The sequence below is a fragment of the Mustela lutreola genome, chromosome 1 (genome assembly GCF_030435805.1).
Source record: "Mustela lutreola isolate mMusLut2 chromosome 1, mMusLut2.pri, whole genome shotgun sequence".
Taxonomy (NCBI): Eukaryota; Metazoa; Chordata; class Mammalia; order Carnivora; family Mustelidae; genus Mustela; species Mustela lutreola.
The window spans coordinates 194,864,623-194,887,809 of NC_081290.1; the positions used below are offsets into that span (position 1 = coordinate 194,864,623).

The 23,187-nt window shown below is 36.8% G+C and overlaps 2 protein-coding genes across 2 annotated transcripts; both read right to left on the minus strand.

The window, feature by feature from the left end:
* Window positions 1-3,825: 3,825 nt before the first annotated feature.
* On the minus strand, window positions 3,826-4,758 carry LOC131820540 (olfactory receptor 8B3-like). The gene has a single exon (XM_059156234.1). The coding sequence runs from the start codon at window positions 4,756-4,758 to the stop codon at window positions 3,826-3,828; it is 933 nt and encodes a 310-aa protein (XP_059012217.1).
* Window positions 4,759-12,725: 7,967 nt separating this feature from the next.
* Window positions 12,726-13,652, minus strand: LOC131820551 (olfactory receptor 8B3-like). The gene has a single exon (XM_059156238.1). It carries the CDS (start codon window positions 13,650-13,652, stop codon window positions 12,726-12,728), a length of 927 nt encoding a protein of 308 aa, XP_059012221.1.
* Window positions 13,653-23,187: the final 9,535 nt, after the last annotated feature.

Below are 23,187 nucleotides of genomic sequence, written 5' to 3' on the forward strand. Positions count from 1 at the left end.
TGATCCTCAGCAGCAATAGCAACCTGCTTAAGAAAGGGTCAATTAAACAAAATCAGGATGTAATCAGGGAACTTTCTTTAACTAGGAGGACCATTTTCCATTAAGCCCTGAAACTCAAAGTGTTTACACTGACTTAGAAACATCTCTGTGCTAGTTCACAGGTCCTAGCAAATCTCATGGCTTACCAATTTAACTAAGATACCATCTATCTATCTATCTATCTATCTATCATCTATCTATGTTTTTCTTCTCATTATTTCATTCATTCTATTCAGATAACTCAAGAAAACAAAAAACTGTTAAGGATAACTCTATGTTTTACATGTAAATCACCCTAACTTGATTCCCTTCCTTTGAGAGAAGTCCAAATAGAGCTTGTGTTGCTAACTAAAAGTTATAGATAAGTTGTTTTATTTATTTATTTATTTTTAAAGATTTTTATTCATTTGGGACACCTGGGTGGCACAGTCGGTTAAGCATCTGCCTTGGGTTCAGGATGGAGGGCTGCAATGGGCTCCCTACTCAACAAGGGGTCTGCTTCTTCCTCTGCCCCTTCCCCATTCATGCTTGTGTGCTCTCTCTCTCTCTCTGAAATAAATAAAATCTTTAAAAAACTTCTTTTAAAGATTTTATTTATTCATTTGAGACAAAGGGAGAGCATGAGTGTGGGGAAGGGCAAAGGGAGAGGAAAGAGCAGACTCTCCACTGAGCAGAGAACCTGACTCTAGGCTCAAATGACCTGAGCCTAAGGCAGTCTCTTTGACTGAGCAGCTCAGAGGCCCCTGAGTCTCTTTCTTAAAACTTTGCCAAACCTAGATTTAATAAGCTTTATTTAAACTTTTGTTAATTTTTTTCAAAAATAATCAGGAAAAAATGGAAACTAATTTGAAAGAAAGCTTACCCTCTCTAAAAATGAAACAATTTAACTTGTATTTTCAGACTTCTCAAATGAAAGATTAGTGACCAGGTTTAATACGTTTTTGGGGCCACCTGAAATAGTGATAAAATAAAAACAGAGTGGATGGACACACTTCTGCAATGTCTACAGAGGTCCCCAAATAGCACACGTATTATTTACTTATATAGATACACTTCAATCTCAATAAGAAAAACAATTTAATCAAAACAGACAGTAGGGGAGCCTGGGTGGGTCACTTGGTTGAACATCTGACTCTGGATTTTGGCTCAGGTCCTGATCTCAGGGTCATGAGCTTGGGTCCTGCCTGGGGCTCCATTCTGGGTTTGAAGTTGGCTTGGAATTCTCTTTATCCCTCTCTCCTTCTGCCCCTGTTCCCCTACCTCTCTTTAAAAAAAAGAAAAGAAAATGAAAAAGAAAAGGGACAGTAAATAAAGGAAAAGAAAGGAAGAAAACACCAACATAGATCAACCATTTTATATAAATAAAGTGAAAATCAAGCATATTAATTGGAGTTAGGAGATGTGGTTATAAGCAGTCATGCAAAACATCTACCAACAAACAGGCAAATGTACCAGTCATGCCAACTTTCAAAATATCTACTAAAATTGAAAATATTATTAAAGTTGTCTTTTTTTTTAAATTTTTTATTTTTTATAAACATATATTTTTATCCCCAGGGGTACAGGTCTGTGAATCACCAGGTTTACACTCTTCACAGCACTCACCAAAGCACATACCCTCCCCAATGTCCATAATCCCACCCCCTTCTCCCAAGAAAATATTATTAAAGTTATCTTACAAAATGTAGACATTATCCCTTGGTTAAGGTCAAGGATTTTTAGAATAAAATATTTTTTGTCTTTCCTCAAAAGAAAAATAATCTGACATCCTATTACAGAAAATACAGTCATAATTTGATTTGGTTACTCACTGAAAGTTTCTTCTGAATTGTCATTGCTTGCCTAATTGCAACTTGAGGGTTTTGTGCCTTAAATAGGTAAGAAGTAGCATATAGAAGCCTCCAAAAGACAGTACTGAATTAATTGTTCTCATGTCTTCAAGTCCTGGGAAGGTGACTTTATTTTTTTATACCACATAACTTGAGAAATCCCCATAATATTTCTAGGGCCTTCCAGGAAGAGGAGGAGAATCATAAGAATGGATTTTTATCATACATCATTTTGCTTTCTGGATTCCTTCTTCCTAAACTGAGTTTTAATTACTATTCACTACTTTATCTTTTGAAATATCCTCTATCACTTAGTCCCCCAAATGTGACCAGAGCTTTTCACTTCATTCCTCCAAACACTACCACTGTCTGCACACTGTACATTATAAATTTTATGAAAGCTTTATGGACTGTATTTTTATAGCACTATATAGAGCAGGATTAAAACTGATTTTGAAAAGTGGTTTAAATCCTCATGACCACTCTGCATAGCAAGACCTTATATTTATTGGCCATGTGTCTTGTTGAACCCGGGCCCTGATTATATGTTCTGGGCTCCTTTCCCTCCTATGCCTTGCTCTATGAATTACATGTGCAAACATCCCAAATTAATTTTTTAAAGTATTTATTTATTTAGTATTTTTTTATGTTAGTCACCATACAATACATCATTAATTTTTGATGTAGTGTTCCATGATTCTTTGTTTGCATATAACACCCAGTGCTCCATGCAATACATGCCCTCCTTAATACCCATCACCAAGCTCACCCATCCCCCAAACCCCTCCCCTCAGTTTGTTTCTCAGAGTCCATAGTCTCTCTTGGTTCATCTCCCCCCCCGATTTCCCTCCCCTTCGTCTTTTCCTTTCCTTCTCCTAATGTCCTCCATGCTTTTAAATTCCAGTTTGTTAACACAGTAGTATTAGTTTCAGGTATACAATACAGCGATTCAACACTTCTGTACATACATCACTCAGTGCTCATCACAAATGTATTCCTTAACTTCCATCACAGATTCATTTTTTTTTTTTTATTTTGAAGAAGTAACATTTCATTTGAGCCAATCATTTCTGAACTGTACTTGCCCCAAAAGCCTTCCCTTTCCTAGTCGGGGGGAAAAAACATCAAACTGTTTTCCCAAACAAAAAAAAACAAATAAAAGTAATACCCACCCCGAGAGAAATTCATGTATCATCCTGGAACAAAGCACAGTCAATTTTCAAATTGGAAATGTTTTCTTGTTTTCCATCTTATGGAAACAACATGTAATGGAATAAAGTAGAAACAAAGTGCACTACAAACAGTGGTAGGCTTGAGGTCAGAAGATGAAGAATTTAGTCTAGACTTTTTCCTTCAGAAGACAGAGAATTTCCAATCCATGGAATAAACATATTTTGACAACCTGTTATGTGCAGGGTTGACCATGCAAAGGTAAGAAAACTCTTTGGAAAAGAAGACATGATGCACAGTGTTTATAGATGCAAAGTCATTTCTCCTTGACAGTCCGTACGGAAACTTCCATCTCTGGCATGAAAGGGGACACATTCTTGTTCAGTGAATGCTGGAAGGTTGAGAGTAGGAAGACATTGTCCCCTTCATGCTGCCAAGACAAGGGGCAGAGACAGTACATCATTCAAATGTTCCTTGATCTGATCATTTGTAGACAAGTCTTCTATTTCCAGAAAGAAAAATAGAAGTTCAAATGATAGAGCAAAAAAAAACCCTGATAATAAATTTTTTCTTAATATTATTACCAAATGAAAAAAAGGGAGAGGAAAGTGTGCCAATGGTGAAGAGAGATCTACTCTACAAAAAGCAAAAATAAATTATTGAGAGAAGATTCAAGTTTACTTCAGCATGATAAGAAAGGGATAGGATAAGCAGGATACCAATAAAGTTACTGTAATTAAAAACAGAAGCTCTCTGTCCTGTGACTAACTGGTGACACTGTTTCTGATCAAAACACTCTCCTACTCACAGTTTTTCTCACAGCAAGTTTAACATCTTTGTTTCTCAAGCTGTAAATGAAAGGGTTCATCATGGGAACCACATTGGTATAAAAGACAGAGGAGATTTTCCCCCTACCCATAGACCCAGCAGAAGATGGTTTAAGATACATAAAAGCAAAGGAGCCAAAGAAGAGGAAAACAGCAATTATGTGGGAGCTGCACGTGCTGAAGGCTTTCAACCTGCCCTCAGTGGAGCTAATGCGCAGGATGCTGGACAGGATAAAACCATAAGAGAAAAAGATGGTGACAGTGGGCACAATCACATTGATACCTGCCACAATGAAAACCACCAGCTCATTCACATAGGTGCTGGTGCAGGAGAGCTGGAGCAGAGGGAGAATGTCACAAAAATAATGGTTGACGGTGTTTGCATCACAGAAGGTCAGTCTCAGCATGCATCCTGTGTGAGCCGTGGCACCTGAAAATGCCATCAAATATGAACCAAGCATAAGGCTGGAACACACTTTGGGGGACATGGCAACATTATATAAGAGTGGGTTACAGATGGCCACATAGCGATCATAGGCCATTGATGTCAGCACATAACATTCAGAAATAGCAAAAAAGCAGAAAAAGTAAAACTGGGTCATGCATCCCCTGTAGGAGATAATATTCTCCTTTGATGTGAAGTTAATCAGCATTTTAGGTGTAAACACAGAAGAATAACAGAGGTCTGTGAAGGACAAATTGAAGAGGAAAAAGTACATGGGGGTGTGCAGGTGTGAATTGAGCCCTATTAGAATTATCAAGCACAAATTTCCCAACATAGTGACCATGTACATGACCAGAAACAGACTCAAGAGAGGGAGCTGGAGATCTGGAAGGTCTGTGAGCCCCTCCAGAATGAATTCAGTCACAAAGGAAGCATTTCCACGAGCCATTCTTCTCTAAGGCGATCTGTGAGCACAGAAAAATAGGGTTACATAAGGAAACAACTCAGCTCTCCTTGCAAGATCTTGTACTAAGGCGAGTGTGTACACTGGAAGTGCCTGAGACTAGCCCAACCTTGACACATAGAATCTGCCTTTACCACTATCATGATCCTAAGGGACACTAATTAATTCTCCCTTTATTAAAGCCTTTATAAACTAAATTTAGCAAAGCGCATCACAAATTTAACCTATTGAGGCAAGTCCATTGAACTTGGTCTCTGGAAACATGACTCCTGCAAAAATTAAGGGAGAAGCTGGGACCAGAACAGAATCATCCTTCTCACCATTTCTTCATTCACTTGACCCTCTCCTTACCAGGAAAATTAGAGGCAGAATCCTTAGTAACCCTGTGCTGGCCTCAAATGCAGATTTCACTTGAAGGAGTGAGAATTAAAAGTACTCTTTGATACCTAAATGAGGCACCAGGGTCTGGGGGAGGTTGAGTTACTGCCCCATGTCACAGAGGAAAAGCCATAAATCCGGAAGAGTGAGAGTTCCATCCAGAGAGAGGGAACTTACTGATGGAGATACTGCATCCGCTGTGCCCCTAATCTCTGAATATTCTCTGATCTCCCTCAAACACATTCTCTTGCCAGCTTCACTTGAATGTCAATACTGCACAAAATGGGAAAGAAAGTGGCATAGCTCAGACCTCTGAAATTCCATCTCAAAAGCAGGAATGTGTTCTTATAAATGGAATTCAGATACTCACTCAGCCTCCTTAGGTCAGAAAGCCTCAGAGCTCTCTAATCCTTGGTATTTACCCCTCTCCTGGGGTAATTTAACTTTACCCCTGTCCTGGAAAGGCAATTTCAGGCTCAGAGGCTTTGATTCTAATAAGACTCAGCCTGCCTTAAATTCAGATATACCCTTGAAATCCTTCTGATCATACTTTCTGATTATGTCCTCTTGAAAAGCAGAGAAAAATAAAGCCTTTATTATTACCACATTTACTACTTGATTGGACATAGATTTAAAATGTGTTTAAGGATATAACACACTTGGTTATAAACAGGGTAGAAGCTTGCTCAGCCCTTCCCACAGGGAACAGATTTTATGTGTAAACAAATAAAGAGATTGTGCACCCTGGCCCATGACATGTCTTTAGTTCCTCAGGGACTCAATAGTTCACTCATCTTCATTTCACCTTAGGGATTATACATCCCTAGATTCAAAGTAAAGTCCCTTCTTCCCCTTGCCTTTATCTCTGAATGGAAATCTACAGTGTTGTTTCATCCCTCCTCTGTTCACATATCCTCGGTGGGCTTTTTTTCTGCAAGGGTTCTGCCTCTAAGAAATAAGGACTCCTTATTTCTTAGTCTCAAATTTTTTAAAGATTGCAATAACTCAGTTATTCTCTCTCCTGGAATGTCTCTAAAATAATTTTCAATTCTGTATGTTCCTTCTCACATTTATACTTTTAATCACCTACTGGAAATTTCTACCTGACCCACTTATTAGCATTTTATGCAATACTTCAGTAACTGGAGTTCTCAATTTCTTTTCATCATAGAAAAGAGTAGGGGCAATGGAGGTAGAGGTTATGTGTATGAAGCCTATCTTCCTACTTCCATTCTTACTCCCAATAATACCTTGGGCAAGTTAGTCAACTTCTGTTTCTCTGGTTCATTTTTGTATAATAAGGATGACAAAAATAGTATCTCTTTCATTAGGTTGTTGTGTTAATTAAATCTTTGCTTTATGTTTTTAAAGTTTTTATTTAAATTCCACTTAGTTCAACTACAGTTTACATATAGTTTCAGGTTTACAATATAAGGATTCAACACTTCCATATAACACCTGGTGTTCAACACGCCAGGTGCACTCCTTCATCCTTATCACCTAATACACCCATCCCATCCCCCACCCACCTCCCCTCTAGGAACCATCAGTTTGTTCTCTATAGTTAAGAGTCTGTTTCTTGATTTGTCTCCTTCTCTCTATCTCCCTCTCTCTCTTTAATAATATCATTAGAACAGTGCCTGGCATATAATGATAGACAATAAATGTCAGTGGTCATTATTTATACCCTTATGAATACATCATAATACTCATCAGACTTTTTTCCCCCTTAATTTCTATGTTCCCCTATAAACTGTAAGTTCTATAAGGACAAACATCTCCTCTATCTGGCTTAGTACTTTTCTCCTGTGGTTAAGATCAGTGCAGAGCATAGAGAAGAAATTCAATAAATATTTCTGAAAATCATGTTGTTATTTGGATGCAAATCTTCAGAAAACATTCCACATTTCTTACCTTCCAAGAAACAATGCCTATGACCATAGTGACTTCTATCCTTGTCCCTCAGGCACCACACAGGCTCTTTGAGTTTAACTGAACTGTACGGCTAAACTGTAGTACCTCTTACTATTCTAGCATTTTCCCACATAGTCCTTCTTATTCAGCCATGTGCACTGCTGCTAGAATAATATTTGAAAGCAAAACTCTGTCCCTCCTTAGTTTAAGAACTTTCAGTGGTTTTCCATTACCTATTCGGCAATCAGTATTTTGTAATAAAAGTGTAAGTCTCAAAATTATGTTTAATTCTTGGATAAAATTAAAGAAGAAATTGAGTCAGAGTTCTACTTAGTAGGAAGACTTGAAAGAACTATTTTGATTATGTATTTTGCACACATTAAGTGTTATACAAACTTCTGGCATTTCCACAAATAAAATAAAAAAATATTGGAGAATGTTTATATTTCTAAAACCATAGGGTATAGTAAACAAAGATCATAGTCCAGGGAAACCAAAGATAATAGTTAAAATTTAAGTTTAAATCTGCACAAACTTACTATCTCCTCATGATAAATTACAGTTTCTCTCCTCAATGTTTTCCGAAAGGGAATAAGAATTTCACAACGATGGTCATTTATTTAAGTAACATATTTTTTATTTAATATCCTGGGAAGGTAACCTTCTACCTACGTTACTAGTTAGAAAGTTTCTAGCTTCAAGTTACAAAATGCTCAATTAAAAACCCATTTTTAACAAGAGCTTGTTTCTCTCACCTAGCTTAAAACTTGATCATTCTAGATTTGGTTCAGCAACTAATCATTCTCATCAAGAATTCGGTCTCTTCCATTTCCTCATGCTCATTTGTTGGCCTTCCTTCTCAGGCTTGGTATCTCATGGTCACGGAACAGTCACCATAGCTCCAAGAATGACATCTAAACACCAATATATCCAAAGAAGAAAGCGAGGAACAAGGCAAAAGAATTCTTTCACATTATCTCCTTGTAGTATGAAGTAAATCATCTCCAGATGCCAATAGATTACGTCCTCAATGGCTTTGCAGTCATATGGCTATGCCACATGGCCAACACAGCTGCAAGGAAAACTGACAAAAATGAGAATCTCCCATTTTCAGCCTCTATCAAAGAAAATGAAGTTTCTGTCATTAAGAATATTTGGAGGAGTAATACCTATTGGATAGAGCATCAACACAATCTGCCACCTACAAAGAGTTTGTAAAAGGTATTTAGAACAGGGATTGTGTTTGTTTGTTTGTTTTTTAAGATTTTATTTATTTATTTATTTATTTGACAGATAGAAATCACAAGTAGGCAGAGAGGCAGGCAGAGAGAGAGGAAGAAACAGGCTCCCTGCTGAGCAGAGAGGCTGATGCAGGGCTCCATCCCAGGACCCCGGGAACATGACCAGAGCCGAAGGCAGAGGCCTTAAGCCACTGAGCCACCCAGGGGCCAGGATTGTGTTTTTCAGTTTCAATATAGAATATAATTGTTATTTTTTAAAGTAAATTCACTGTTTTAAGCTTTAAATCAACCCAATTGCCTCAAGATAGTCAAATCATGTTATAAATTATTTGTGTGTAGTTGTGTTTGTGTGCAGATAAACTCATATAAGTATATATTTACACATACACTACTTATATGTATGTGGTGAAGAGAGGAGGAACATCGTTTTGTAACATGCGAGGGTCCTTTTAGTAAAAAAGAATCAGACACTGAATGTTTCAAACTGCATAAAAAAAGAGTGCCTCCAAGCAGAAAACTACAACTCATGCTACCGTGTGTGTGTGTGTGTGTGTGTGTGTGTGTGTGTGTATTTGTAACTTCTTTTTCACGGTAACTCCTAAAAGAGAGATGGAACAGATTGCCAGGCACTAAGTATTTGATGGATCATCATTAGGATTATACCTTTTGAAATTTTAATTTTAGGTTTCCTTGAAGTGTCTTCTTAGTTTTCTGTCCCTTATTTAGAATCTTCCCAATATATTGTATAATCTTTGAAACTGCTAGACTAACCAAATTAGGTAAGAGAAGGGAAATTTCATTATGCAGAATTTTGGAAAGGGATCTAAGGTAAACAGAAAATTATTAATTATATAAATTGAGGTTTAAATTCTTGCTAAGAAATTCTGCAACACAGAGCCCCTAGGTGACTCAATCAGTTAAGCATCTGTCTTTGGCTCAGGGTCCTGGGATTGAGTCCTGCATCAGGTTCCTTGCTCAGCGAGGGGCTTGCTTTGCCCTCTGCCTGCCACCCCACTGCTTGTGCTCTCTCTCTCTCTGACAAATAAAATCTTTAAAAAACAAAAACAAAAAAACTCCATAACTGCTTATTATACTAAAAAGGAGACACTGGACTCCCTTCAGGGGCATCCTTGTGCCTTCCCATGTGAAGAAGGTCTGATTATAAATAAGAAAGCTTCAACTAGAAGTTATGATGTATTAAAAACAGATCAAAAGAATGGAAACCCTATAAGGAAAGGCAATGAACAACTACATTTCTGAAAAACAGGACTCAGAAATGTGCCCTAGCAAATCCTACAGTGTTAGGAGTTTTTGTAAGAGAACTGCAGTAATGGGAAGTTTAATTTACTTGGGTATGACTGTCTTACCAATGACCCACTTAAAGGAAAACACCTTTTACCTCTGATGTTTGTTAGATCATGGATTTTCTAAACAGCCTAGAATATAACTCATGATAAAGGAAGGAAAGAACACTGGGTTTCTTTATTTGCCTAAGGTATCTTTTGGGGAGAAAAATTGTACTGGCTGCTTTTAGGAGATAAACTGTAGAAGGCATTGGATGAAGCAGACATTTAATTAGGAGGGTCTTGTGTCAATGCAAGTCAGAGACAATAGTTTCTCAAATCAAGGTGGTAGTGTCATAGTTGTGATATATAGGGTATTACATCTATACTGTATATATGCTTTATGTGTATGTATATATTATGTATTATGTTTTAATCTAGTATTCCATTTCACTTAGTGAAAGTGCAACTTTCACAATTACCAATAATCTCCACCATGATCTTGTCCCTCGTTACATGTCTGTCCTCAGCTCCTTCAACTCTCTCTATTATTCCTTCTATTTAATACAGTAGTCCTTTCTGTATTCTCAAACATGCCAGAAGTATCATCTTAGGAGCTTTTGCACTGGACAGTAAACTTCCTTAAAAGGATACTTTTTCAGGGGCAGCACTTCGGTGGCCCAGTCTGTTAAACATCTATATTTGGCTCAGGTCAAGATCTCAGGATCCTGGGATTAAGCACCAGGACAGGCTCCCTGCTCAGTGGGGAGTCTGCTTCTCTCTCTCCTTCTGCCCTTCCCCCTCCCACACTAGTACTCCTGCATGCTCTCTGTCTCTGTCAGTGACAAAAAAGATTTTTTCTAAGTACTCACTTTAAACATCACCTTCTCAATGAATTAGAACCCATGTCCAATTTACCTTTGCATTCTCAATATTTTGTTTAAAGATTTTATTTATTTAGATAGAGAGATCACAAGTAGGAAGAGAGGCAGGCAGAGGAGGGCGGGGGGAAGCAGGCTCCTTGCCAAGCAGATGTGGGACTCTATATCAGGACCCTAAGAATGGGACCCAAGCCAAAGACAGAGGCTCAACCCACTGAGCTACCCAGGTGCCCCTGCATTCTCAATATTTAACATATTCACGTAGGAGTTTTCTCCTCTTTGGATTGCTTCTTCTTACATACCAGGTAGCTGGGATGTGGCTACTATGCGTAAATCTCTTAAAATGCAAGTTTAATTTGACTGAATCTAAAATATTCTATCTGAAGAATCTGCTTAAGAGCTATTTAAACATTTTTATTTTAAAATGAGAGTAAATTTATGGTCATGAAACCGGTTGGGTTCCTGGAGGAACACAACACATCTGCTTCTTCATTTCTTACTGAGGGAAGCTGGCACTTCACTATTTATTTTCTTTTAATTCCCTGTTCAATTTTCCATTCTTTTTTTTTTTAAATTTTCCATTCATTTTGATGAAGTATTTGTAACCTATTATACCTCAGGAAATTAATTTTAAAAAAAGAATTCTAAATGTAGATACAGATCAAGCCTTAGAGATCTCAATTAATATTTTGACAACAGGTCTAAGTCAAAATTAATTAGAGGAAAAGAGTGAAATGAAGCAATGACCTAGATAGGGAAGCAATGACCTAGATATGTTTATTAACAAAAAAATTAATATTGTTAAATTTAGTGGTGTTTAAGTAAAACCAAATACAAAAGCCATGTTTTTAAATTTTTCATTGCATAGATGCTAATGTTCACTACTGCTTATCTGTTTGAATAAAGTCATATATTCTGTATAAGGGGAAAACTCCTATTTTAAATCTCATAAATCATTAAGGAAGGCATGTGATTTTATGAGGACTGGGTATAACATGCAACTGATAAATTATTGAACACTACATCTGAAACTAATGTTGGCTAATTGAGTCTAAATTAAAAATAAAAGTAAATAAACAAATAAATCTTATGTATCTCAGTACTAAAAAAGAAGGAAAAACCTGTTTGTTTTCCTAAACAAAAAATAAAAATGTAATACCCAGCATGAGAGAAATTCATGTGGCATCCTGGAACAATGTAGAAACAACCTTCAAACTAGAAGTGTTTTCTCATAGTCCTTGTTTATTGAAACAAAATAATAAAGTAGAAGCAAAGCATATCATAAAGAGCAGTAGAGTTGAAATCAGAAGACTAAGAGGATACTCTAGAACTTGTCATTGTGTAGCTGTGTGACTTTGGGTGAATTATTAATTACTCTGATCTTCACTTTCTCATCCATACAGTAAATACATTTTGTTGATCAGCTACATACTACTTTGAGTGTCTAAAAATAAAACCAACCCTGCCAAAAGAAGCCTCCTGTAAAATGATTACAGATGCAAAATAGATTAAAAATAATAGTCTTTATTAAAACTTCTATTTCTGCCACTTAAAATGATATGTTCTTGGGGCACCTAGGTGGTGCAGGTGGTTAAGTGTCTAACTCGTAGTTTCAGCTCAGATTGTGATTTCAGGGTCCTGATCTGAGTCCTAATATTGGTCTCCATGCTCAGCACAGTCTGCTTGGAATTCTCTCCTCCCCTCTCTTTCCCCAGCTCCCTCTAAAGTAAATAAATTAAGAAAAAAAAACAGATATATTATTGCCAATCAGAGAAAAGAAACAGGAGTATACACATACTATTACACTATCTGATTTGTGCTTCTAATAGCAAGTGGCAGTTAAGAACAAGCCCAGTGCTACAGTGTCAACTCTGTTGTTGCTCAATTCAATAATTTAGAGACTATTCATCTTTTTCTGGAAAAAAGAAGTTTAAATGAAAAAAATTTTAAACTCAGATATTACATTCCTGTTGATAAACAGGAAAAAAGTGAAGGCATTGTGCAAATGATGAAAAAAAAAAAAAAAAAGACCTAGTAATTACAGACAGAAGACTCAAATCTCTTTGACCATGTTCAGAAAAAAATAGGCAAAGAAGGCTACTCCTGAAAATATTTTCCTGAAACACATAAAAGCTCCCTGCTGAAACACACACACACACACACACACACACACAACAAACAAACAAACAAACAAACAAACAAAAAACCTCCCTGCTATGTAACTAACAGCAGAGAGACATTCTTTCCTATTAAAACTATTTCCTACTCAGAATTTTCCTAAGGGCAAGTTTAACATCTTTGTTTCTGAAGCTGTAAATGAAGGGGTTCATCAAGGGAACTGTATTGGTGTAAAAGATAGAAGAGATTTTCCCCTCATCCATAGAACCAGCAGTAGATGGTTTAAGATACATAAAAGCACAGGAGCCAAAGAATAGAGAAACAGCAATTATGTGGGAGCCGCACGTGCTGAAGGCTTTCAACCTGCCCTCAGTGGAGCTCATGTGCAGGATGCCAGATAGGATGAAACCATAAGAGACAAAAATGGTAATAGTGGGCACAATCACATTGATGCTCAACACAATGAAAACCACCAGCTCATTCACATAGGTGCTGGTGCAGGAGAGCTGGAGCAGAGGGAGAATGTCACACAAATAATGGTTGATGGTGTTTGCATCACAGAAGGTCAGTCTCAGCATGCATCCAGTGTGAGCCATGGCACCTGAAAATGCCATCAAATATGAACCAAGCATAAGGATGGAACACACTTTAGGCGACATGGCAACATTATATAAGAGTGAGTTACAGATGGCCACATAGCGATCATAGGCCATTGATGTCAGCACATAAGCTTCAGAAATAGCGAAAAAACAGAAAAAGTAAAGCTGGGTCATGCATCCCCTGTAGGAGATAATATTCTCCTTTGATGTGAAGTTAATCAGCATTTTGGGTGTAAACACAGAAGAATAACAGAGATCTATGAAGGACAAATTGAAGAGGAAAAAGTACATGGGGGTGTGCAGGTGTGAATTGAGCCCTATTAGATTTATCAATCCCAAATTTCCCAACACAGTGACCACATACATGACTAGAAAGAGACAGAAGAGGGGGAGCTGGAGATCTGGAAGGTCTGTGAGCCCCGCCAGAATGAATTCAGTCACAAAGGAAACATTTCCACGAGCCATTCTTCTCTAAGGGGATCTGTGAGCACAGAAGGAAAAAGTTAGAAAGAGAAAAACCCAGATTTTTCCACCATATCTCCTCTCCCAAATGTGGTGTATGTACAGGGAAGATAAAAGACTAGTCCAACCTGGACCCATAAACTCTTTTACCACAATGATGAGACTGAGTGACTCAGACTGCTCCTTATTGGGCTCTGTAAGCTAAGTAACAAAGAATTTCAAAACTTAAGGGAGAAGTTTGCACCAGGACAGAATTATCTTTCTCTCCTCAATCACTTTCATTCACTTGAGCCCTCTCTTCAGCAATAAAACTGGAAACTGAGACTGGAGCCACTTTTAATGAAGATTGGAGTTGGTGTGGTGGAAACCAAGTAGATTGTTTCTAATCCAAAACCAAGGGACCAGTCTACAGGAGGTTACTGCTCCATGTCACAGAATCAAAGTCACAAATCTGTAGTAGCAAGAGTTTTCCCACGGAGAGGAACTTTATGACCGACAGAATGCATTCTTTGACCACCACCTACAATATCTCTAAATACTCCCAGCTCCTGGCAGATTTTTCTCAATTTCACTTGAGACTCAGGACTGCAAAACTGGGGAAAGTGACATATCTTTGATCCTCAGACTTCCATCTCAAAAAAGGAGGACATGAATAAAAATGAAATTTAGAAATTCACCCACCTTAAGCCAGAAAACTTTGGTGCTTCCTTATCATTATTACTCCCATTGTCATGGAAGGACAATTTCAGACTGTGAAATTTGTTCCTTTAACTCAAAGAAAACGCAGCCAACACTTAACTGCTGATATACGCTAGAAAATCTTTTAGAACTGTAGATCATAATTTCTGATTATGACTTTGAGTTCCCTTAAACAGTAGACAAAAACAGTCTTTACTATTATCAGTTTTGCCACTTGGTAAGTCACAGAAGATATAATGTGAGTGTGATTATATAATGTACTTGGTTGTAAACAAGGCAGAATCTTGCTCAGTGTCTTCCCCAAGGAAAATCTCTAAGTGTAATCAGAAACTGTGGGGATTCTATAAACACCCTGGACCATAATCTGTCTTCAGTTCCTTAGGGATTCAACAATTTGATCAACTTTTCCCTTCCCTGTAGGGATCATACCTCCCCTCAAGGAATAGCCAAGACCCATTCCCCATTCTGCAAAATGGTGGAGGAGGAAGCCTTAATCTCTACTTTTCTACATGACACACTAATTCAAAAACAATTTGCATACTGATTCCCTTTATAAGAAATCTAGAAACTGGCTAAGATGGTCAGGCACCCAGTGCATGCCTGAAACCAGACATATTAAAGCTGTTAGGAAAATTAAAGATAACCTCTTGTCATAGAACCTATGTTGGCATAGCACATGTGATTGGGACAAAAATCCTACAGTTCCTAGCTACTCCCTGGAAAAGGAAAGAGGTGTACCATACATCCAAAGCCTCAAGTTGTTTAGGAGCTACCCATAAAACTAGCTCTTGTACTTTATGTTTCAGAAAGGTGAGGGGACACAGAACATGGCATAGTTTAGCTGCACAAGGTGAGAGAAAACAGAGACTGCAGTTTGGGTTGGAAATCACAATAGCCACCTACCTACCACACACATCCCACTGGCTTAGCACACAGCTATCAATACAAAACTCTTTTCCTCCAATCATGTATCTAATGACCCAATTTATTACAGAGCTGCCTGAGGAACTGACTTCAGTCTTGCTTGTTTTGTTTTAGGGTGCTGATGGGATCTGACATACTCCAGAAGGAATGAAGCAAAAAGAATAAAGGAAAGTTGGATGGAATGACAAAAAAAGTAAGAGGCTCCCCATCTGGCCAGGCTTACTGTGTGGGTCTTCTCTAGTGCAAGGCTAGTTCATGAAGATTAGGACAGGTAGATATTTTGTCTAATGTCCAGACACAAGCCCAGGGAGTCTCAATATTTCCCCAAACAGACAATATAAATCTCCACAAACTGTCCCTAATGAAAGGAAATATATCATTTACCTGACATAGAATTCAAAATAGCTGTTATAAGAAGGTTCACTGCAGTCAGAGAACAATACAAAGAAAAAATTGAGAATATCAAACAAGAGATAGAAACCGCTAAAGAATACCAAGCAGAAGTCATGTGGCTGAAGAATAGAATAACCAACTGGAAAATTTACTGGAGGGTTAAAACAGCATAGCAGATCACTCCAAAGAAAGGATCATAGAATTTTTTAAAAAGTCATTTGAAATTACTCATCAAAGTAGCAAAAGGAAGAATGAAAAATAGTAAAGAAAATAAGAGAATTATTAGACAATATCAGATGGACCAATATATGCATTATAGGGATCCCCAAAAAAGAGCTGGGAAATGACCTGAAAGATTTCTCAAAGGAAAAATGCTTAAAAATCCCCAAATCTGTAGAAGGAAATGAACATCCAGATCCAGGAAGCAAAAATGATCCCTACCCTGACCCCCCACAAAAAACAAAAAACAAGAAACAAACAAACAAACAAAAAACTTCAAAGAAATCCACACCAAGACACATTATAATCAAATCACTGAAAAGTAAAGACAAAGGGAACTTTCAAGGAGCAAGAAACATGCAATTTATCCCATACAATAAAACCCCTATAAGAGCATCAGTGGATTTTTCAGCAGAATTCAACGGATTTTAACAGAAATCTTGCAGGTCAGAAGAGAGTAGGATGATCTATTCAAGGAACTGAAAGGGAAAAAAGGGGGTCCACCAAGACTACTATAAATACCCAAAGGAGAAGAGAGAACATTTTTTTCTTACATGAAGAAAAAGCTGGAGAAGTTCATCACCACTAAACCTGCCTTATAAGAAATGTTGAAAAGAAAGGACACTAAATAACATCATGTTACCTTAAAAATGTCTAAAATAAAGTGATAAAGGTAAACACATATAACCATACAGAATATTGCATTATAAAAGTGGTGGGTAAATTTCTTTTACTTTTGATATGGAAGTTAAAAGATAAAAGTATTAAAAGTAGCTATAACTAAAAATGTTAATAGACACAAAACACATGTATGCATTAAATAAAGCCTTTTAAGTGACAAAAACAAAATGCCAGAAATATTTCTTTAAATCAAAACTACAGCCCCAATAATGTATGTGAGTATATTACCAAGTAGGAAAATATGTGAGGGTGTGTGCTAGGCTTACACATGGACACCAAGAAGGAAATCTATTATGATAAACATCTATATTAAAAAAGAAGAGACACTTGATTCAACAACCTACCTTTATACCTGAAGGAACTAGAAAGAAAAGAACAAATAAAGCAGAAATACATCAAATAGAAAATAATAGTAAAATCACTGAAAATAAGAGCTGTTTTATATGATAAAATTGGCAAGCCCTCAGCAAGTCTAAATAAGAACAAAGAGAGAAGATCCCAATAAGTAAAATTAGAAATGAAAGAGGAGACAATAAAACTGATGTCACAGAAATAAAAAGTAAAGGATAATAAGATTATATGAACATTTATACACCAACTAGATAATCTAGATGAAATGAATAGATTCCTAGAAACATGCCACCTGCTAAAATAAATCATGAATACAAAGAAATTCTGAACAGAACCGTAAGGGGTATGATGATTAAATTAATAATCTAAAACCTCTCAACAAGGAAAATCTAAGCTTCAAGCATAAATTCTATCAACTATTTAAAGAAGAATTAACACCAGTCCTTCTCAAGTCCCTAAAACTAAAGAATGGGGTAGACTTTCAAATCCATTCTATGAGGCCCCCATTACCCTGATACGAAATCCAGACAAAAATAGTGCAAGGAAAGAAAATTAGAAGCTAGTATCCCTGATGAATTCTGAATTCCAGAAAATTAGAAGCTAGTACCCCTGATGTATTCTGAATTCTTATTCATCTGAAGAACACATAAGCATATATTTACACACACATTTATATTTAGTAGTGGAGAAGGGCAGAAGCATCATTCTTTACTTATACAGAGGGGATTCTGTTAGTAGTAAAAAAGCAATCAGTCTCTGAATTTTTACAAATGTGAAAACTGCTTAAAATAAGACATGGCTCCAAACATAAAACAATGGCTTATACCTACCACAATTACAGATTTTTATTTTAATTTTTTATTTAAATTAATTTGTTAACATATAGTGTATTATTAGTTTCAGGGGTAGAATTTAGCGATTCATCAGTTGCGTATAATGCCCAGTGCTCATTACATCAAGTGCCCTTCTTAATGTCAACTCTAAAGGGAGAAAGATAGAAAGACCACTTGGGCATGTTAGTCTCTTTGGGCCATTATAAAAAATCCATGGATTGGGGGCTTCTAAGCAAGAGAAATTTATTTCTCACAGTTCTGGAGTCTGGGAAATCCAAGATCAAGGCACCAGGGGATTTTTCATCTCTGGTGAGGTCTCTTTTTCTGCTTCATAGACTGTTTGTCTTCTTGCTCTGTCCTCACATGACCAAAGGAAAAAAGAGAACTCTCTGATATCTCTTTTATAAGGGCACTGATCTCATTCATGAAGGCCCCACCCTCACGACCTAATCAACTGCCAGAGTTCTCATTTCCTAATACCATCACACTAAGGCTTAAGTTCCAACATAGGAATTTGAGAAAGCCACATTCAGTCTATAGCAGACTTTACATTAAATGTCTTTCTTTATGCTCTACCTATGATCTAAGATCTATATCTAAGATCTGTGTTTAGGATATTTTCAACATACTGTATATGATTTTAAAACTTCTACACTCACAAAATTAGGTTACAAAAAGCTATGGAAATCAAAATGGAAAATTTCGGAAAGGATCCAAAGTAAAGAGTAGATTATTAATTATATGAAATGAGGTTAAAAGTCCTGCTAGGAAACTCCACTACTGCATGTGGTATTTAAAAAGAGGCACTTGTGTATCCTTAAGAAAACCAAGCTCCCCATCTCAAAGAAAGCATAACTATAAATTGCAAATGGAAGTAATGATTAAGAGCTTAATTTTATTTTTCTCTTGCAACCTGAGAAAAATTAAGCAGAAAAAGGATCTGCCAATCCATGACTTGTGACCAGTGCATTTAATTCCCATCCCCTGCTCAAAAATGAGTGTCTGTGATTAAGATTCTCTTTCCTGTACTCAAATCTTGTCATAATATGAAATTTCTGAGATCAAAAGTATAAAAATCCTGGGTGTAAAGCAAATGAACAGTTGCATTTCTGGACAACAGAACTCAGAAATGTGTCCTAGCAAATCCCACAGTGTCACAGTACATGTCACATTCAAGGAGAAAGTAATCTGAGGTTTGTTTACCCTACTTTGGGTATCAGCTGTCCTATCAATGGTAGTTCTAGGAAAAATGTTTTGCCTCTGAGAATTTCTAGTTCATAAATTTTCCATACAATTTAGAATATAACTCATAGTAAAAGAGAGAAGGAACCCTTGGGTCTTCAGGGGAAAGCCTTCTTACAATTACAACTGTCCTAAAAATAAGAATTTTCTTCTGTATCAAAACTGTAAAAATTAAATATTAATCTGTTTTGCATGAAGTAAGGTATAGAGTGGTGCAAGGAGGTCCCTATCAATTAGAAATTAATGTTGCAGTGATAATCTAAGTAAACAGCTCCCTCTGATGGAGACGTTAGTCTTAGACAACACTTAAATCAATTTAAAAGAAAAAAAAAATACTGTAAGGAATATCCCAAGAAGGCGTTAGGAATATTTATTTTCTTTTTTCTTTGCAAGTTTTTAAATTAATTTCCAGTAGGTTAAAATACAGTGTAATATTAGTTTCAGGTGTAGAATTTAATGATTTATCACTTACATACAACACAAGGTATTCACAGCAAGTGCCCCTCTTAATCCGCATTACCTATTTAATTCATTTCTCCACCCACCTCCCCTCTAGCAACTATCAGTTTATTTTCTACACTTAAGAACTATTTCTTTAAAAAAAAAAGGAGTGTTTCTTCATTTTCTTCTCTTTCTTCCCCCATGTTCATTCATTTTGTTTCTTAAACTCTACATTCTACATGTGAATGAATATTTTTAAAAGTCAAATTAAGATCCTTCACTCATAAAATCTAAAAAAAATCGTTCACTCATATATATAATATATTATATCATATAGAATATATTCATATATTCTATATAATATATAATAAATATATTATATGATATACCATATATCATAAATATATTTAAAATATATCATATATTTTTATATATAAATATTATATATTTATATAAGTCATATATAAAATATATAATTATTTATATATTATATATAAATATATAAAATATTAATATATATAACGTATTCATATGTTCATATATAATATGTAATATATTATATATAGATGATATAAAGATATATAAATAAATCTCAATTTTAAAAATGCAAAAAACTATACATTTTAATATGCTGGAAGAAAAATTTGGTAATTATTTTGCATTCTCCTTTCACTTACCCTTATGTCAATATGAGGAGCATTTGAATTATTTTTCTTCTAGATTTGTTTAGATATAATTGACATGTAACACTGTGTAGCTTTAATTGTACATGTTTATTTGATAAACAAATATTGGCATATGATTATCACAGCAGTATAAGCTAATACCTCCATCAAGTTACATAACTAACATTTCTTTTCTGTGGTGAGAATTTTTAAGACCTACTCTCTTAGTAAATTTCAAGTATGTGGTATACATATACAATGGAATATTACTCAGCCATGAGAAAGAATGAAATTCTGCCATTTATAACACTGTAGATGGTACTAGAGGATTTGCTAAGTGAAACAAATCAGGTAGAGAAAGATAAAAACTGTATTATATCTCTTGTATGTGGAATCTAAAAATAAATGGAGTAGAAAGGTGGTTTCCAGGAGCTGAGGAGAGTGGAAACTGTGATGATGCTCCTCCGATAGCACAATCTTCCCGTTAGAAGTTGAATAAGTTCTGGACATCTAATGAACACAGCACTATTATAGATAGCATTTGAATTCTTTAGAAGAGTGGTAAGGCTAAAAGAAGAAATTGTTCAAAGGCAAATAAGTTCAAGGAGAGAGAATTTTAAGGTTATTCCTTGTTCCTTCCCACCTACAATTTTATGGCTCTCAGTTATCAAAATTCTTCAATGAAGTAACTCGAAAATTTTTTTTTTCATTTAATTTTATTTTTTCAGTGTTCCAAGATTCATTGTATATGCATCATGTATATGCATCACACCCAGTGCTCCATGCAATACATGCCCTCCTTAATTCCCACCACCAGGCTCTCCCAACCCCCTTCCCCCCTCCCCTCCAAATCCCTCAGTTTGTTTCTCAGAGTTCACATCTTAACAGGACAACCACTCATTTGTTTTTCACTGCTAACCAAGGGGAATAAAAAGACTTAAATGCAAATGTAATAAAGAACTCATAAGAGTGATATTTGAAAGTACAACAATGAACTAGAGTATAGAGATAAATGACAGCATTTAAATTCATGACAGGTGCATATATATGACACATATATTGCAATGAAGAGAATGCAAAAATAACTCTCATATTGATGGTCACTTGATTTTCAACATGGTTGCCAAGATGTTCTACAGAGAACCAATAGCATCTTCCACAAATGCTAGAACAAGTGGATGTTCACATTTAAACAAATGAAATTGGATCCCTATCTCACACAAGACACAGAACTAACTCCAAGTAAATCATAGATATAATTGTAAGAAATAGTGCTATAAAACTTAAGAAGGACAGGCAGAGGTGTCAAGATGGTGGAGAAGTAGCAGGCTGAGACTACTTCAGCTAGCAGGAGATTAGCTAGATAGCTTATCTAAAGATTGCAAACACCTGAAAATCCATCTGCAGACCAAAGAGAAGAAGAGAAGAATTCTGGAAACAGAAAAACAACCACTTTCTGAAAGGTAGGACTGGCGGAGAAGTGAATCCAAAGCAACAGGAAGATAGACCCCGGGGGGAGGGGCCGGCTCCCTGCAAGCGGCGGAGCGACGGAGCACAAAATCAGGACTTTTAAAAGTCTGTTCCACTGAGGGACATCGCTCAGAGGCTAAACCGGGGCGAAGGCCACTTGGGGTCAGCGTGGCCTCAGGTCCCACAGGGTCACAGAAGGATCAGGGGTGTCTGAATGTTGCAGAGCTTGCAGGTATTGGAATGGGAAAGCTGGCTACAGAGACAGAGCCGACAGTAAGCTCACAGCTCGGGGTTACCTTGAACCGGTCGCAGGCTCGGTGAGCTCGGAGCGGGGCCAGAGGTCAGGCAGATGGGAGTAACTGGGTGCTGTTCTCTGAAGGTGCACTGAGAAGTGGGGCCTTGGGCTCTTGGCTCCTCCGGGCCAGAGACCAAGAGGCCGCCATTTGTATTCCTGTCCTCCGGAACTCTACGGAAAGCGCTCAGAGAAAAAAAGCTCCTGAAAGCAAACCCGAGGGGATTACTCAGCCCAGCCCCTGGTAAGGGTGGTGCAATTCCGCCTGGGGCAAAGACACTTGAGAATCACTACACCAGGCCCCTCCCCCAGAAGATCAACAAGATATCCAGCCAAGACCAAGTTCACCTACCAAGGAGTGCGGTTTCAATACCAAGGAGAGCAGCAGAATTCCAGAGAAGGAGAAAGCAAAGCACGGAACTCATGGCTTTCTCCCTGTAATTTTTTTAATCTTGCAGTTAAATTAATTTTTTTTCTTTTTCATTTTTTTTCTCTTCTTCTGCTAAAATTTATTTTAACTTTTACCATTTTCTTTTTTAACGATTTTTTTAAAAGATTTTATTTATTTATTTATTTGACAGAGAGAGAGAGATCACAAGTAGGCAGAGAGGCAGGCAGAGAAAGAGAGAAGAGGAAGCAGGCTCCCCGCGAGCAGAGAGCCCAATGCGGGACTCGATCTCAGGACCCTGAGGATCATGACCTGAGCCGAAGGCAGCGGCTTAACCCACTGAGCCACCCAGGTGCCCCTTTTTTAACGTTTTTTAACTAGTTTATCTAATATATATTTTTTCTTTTTTATATTTTTCTTTATTCGTTTTCTTCTTTTTTAATTATTTTTTCTTTTTTTTTTCCTTTCTTTCTTCTTGAACCTCTTTTTATCCCCCTTCTCCCCCCTCACGATTAGGGATCTCTTCTGATTTGGTTAAAGCATATTTTCCTGGGGTTATTGCCACCCTTTTAGTATTTTACTTACTCCTTCATATACTCTTATCTGGACAAAATGACAAGGCAGAAAAATTCACCACAAAAAAAAAGAACAAGAGGCAGTACTGAAGGCTAGGGACCTAATCAATACAGACATTGGTAATATGTCAGACCTAGAGTTCCGAATGACAATTCTCAAGGTTCTAGCCGGGCTCGAAAAAGGCATGGAAGATATTAGAGAAACCCTCTCGAGAGATATAAAAACCCTTTCTGGAGAAATAAAAGAACTAAAATCTAACCAAGTTGAAATCAAAAAAGATATTAATGAGGTGCAACCACTGCTAGGATAAATGAAGCAGAAGAAAGAATTAGCAATATAGAAGACCAAATGACAGAGAATTAAG

Excerpts from the sequence above, each read along its gene's own strand:
- LOC131820540 (XM_059156234.1), bottom strand. The coding sequence starts at position 4,758 with ATGGCTCGTGGAAATGCTTCCTTTGTGACTGAATTCATTCTGGAGGGG.
- LOC131820551 (XM_059156238.1), bottom strand. The coding sequence starts at position 13,652 with ATGGCTCGTGGAAATGTTTCCTTTGTGACTGAATTCATTCTGGCGGGG.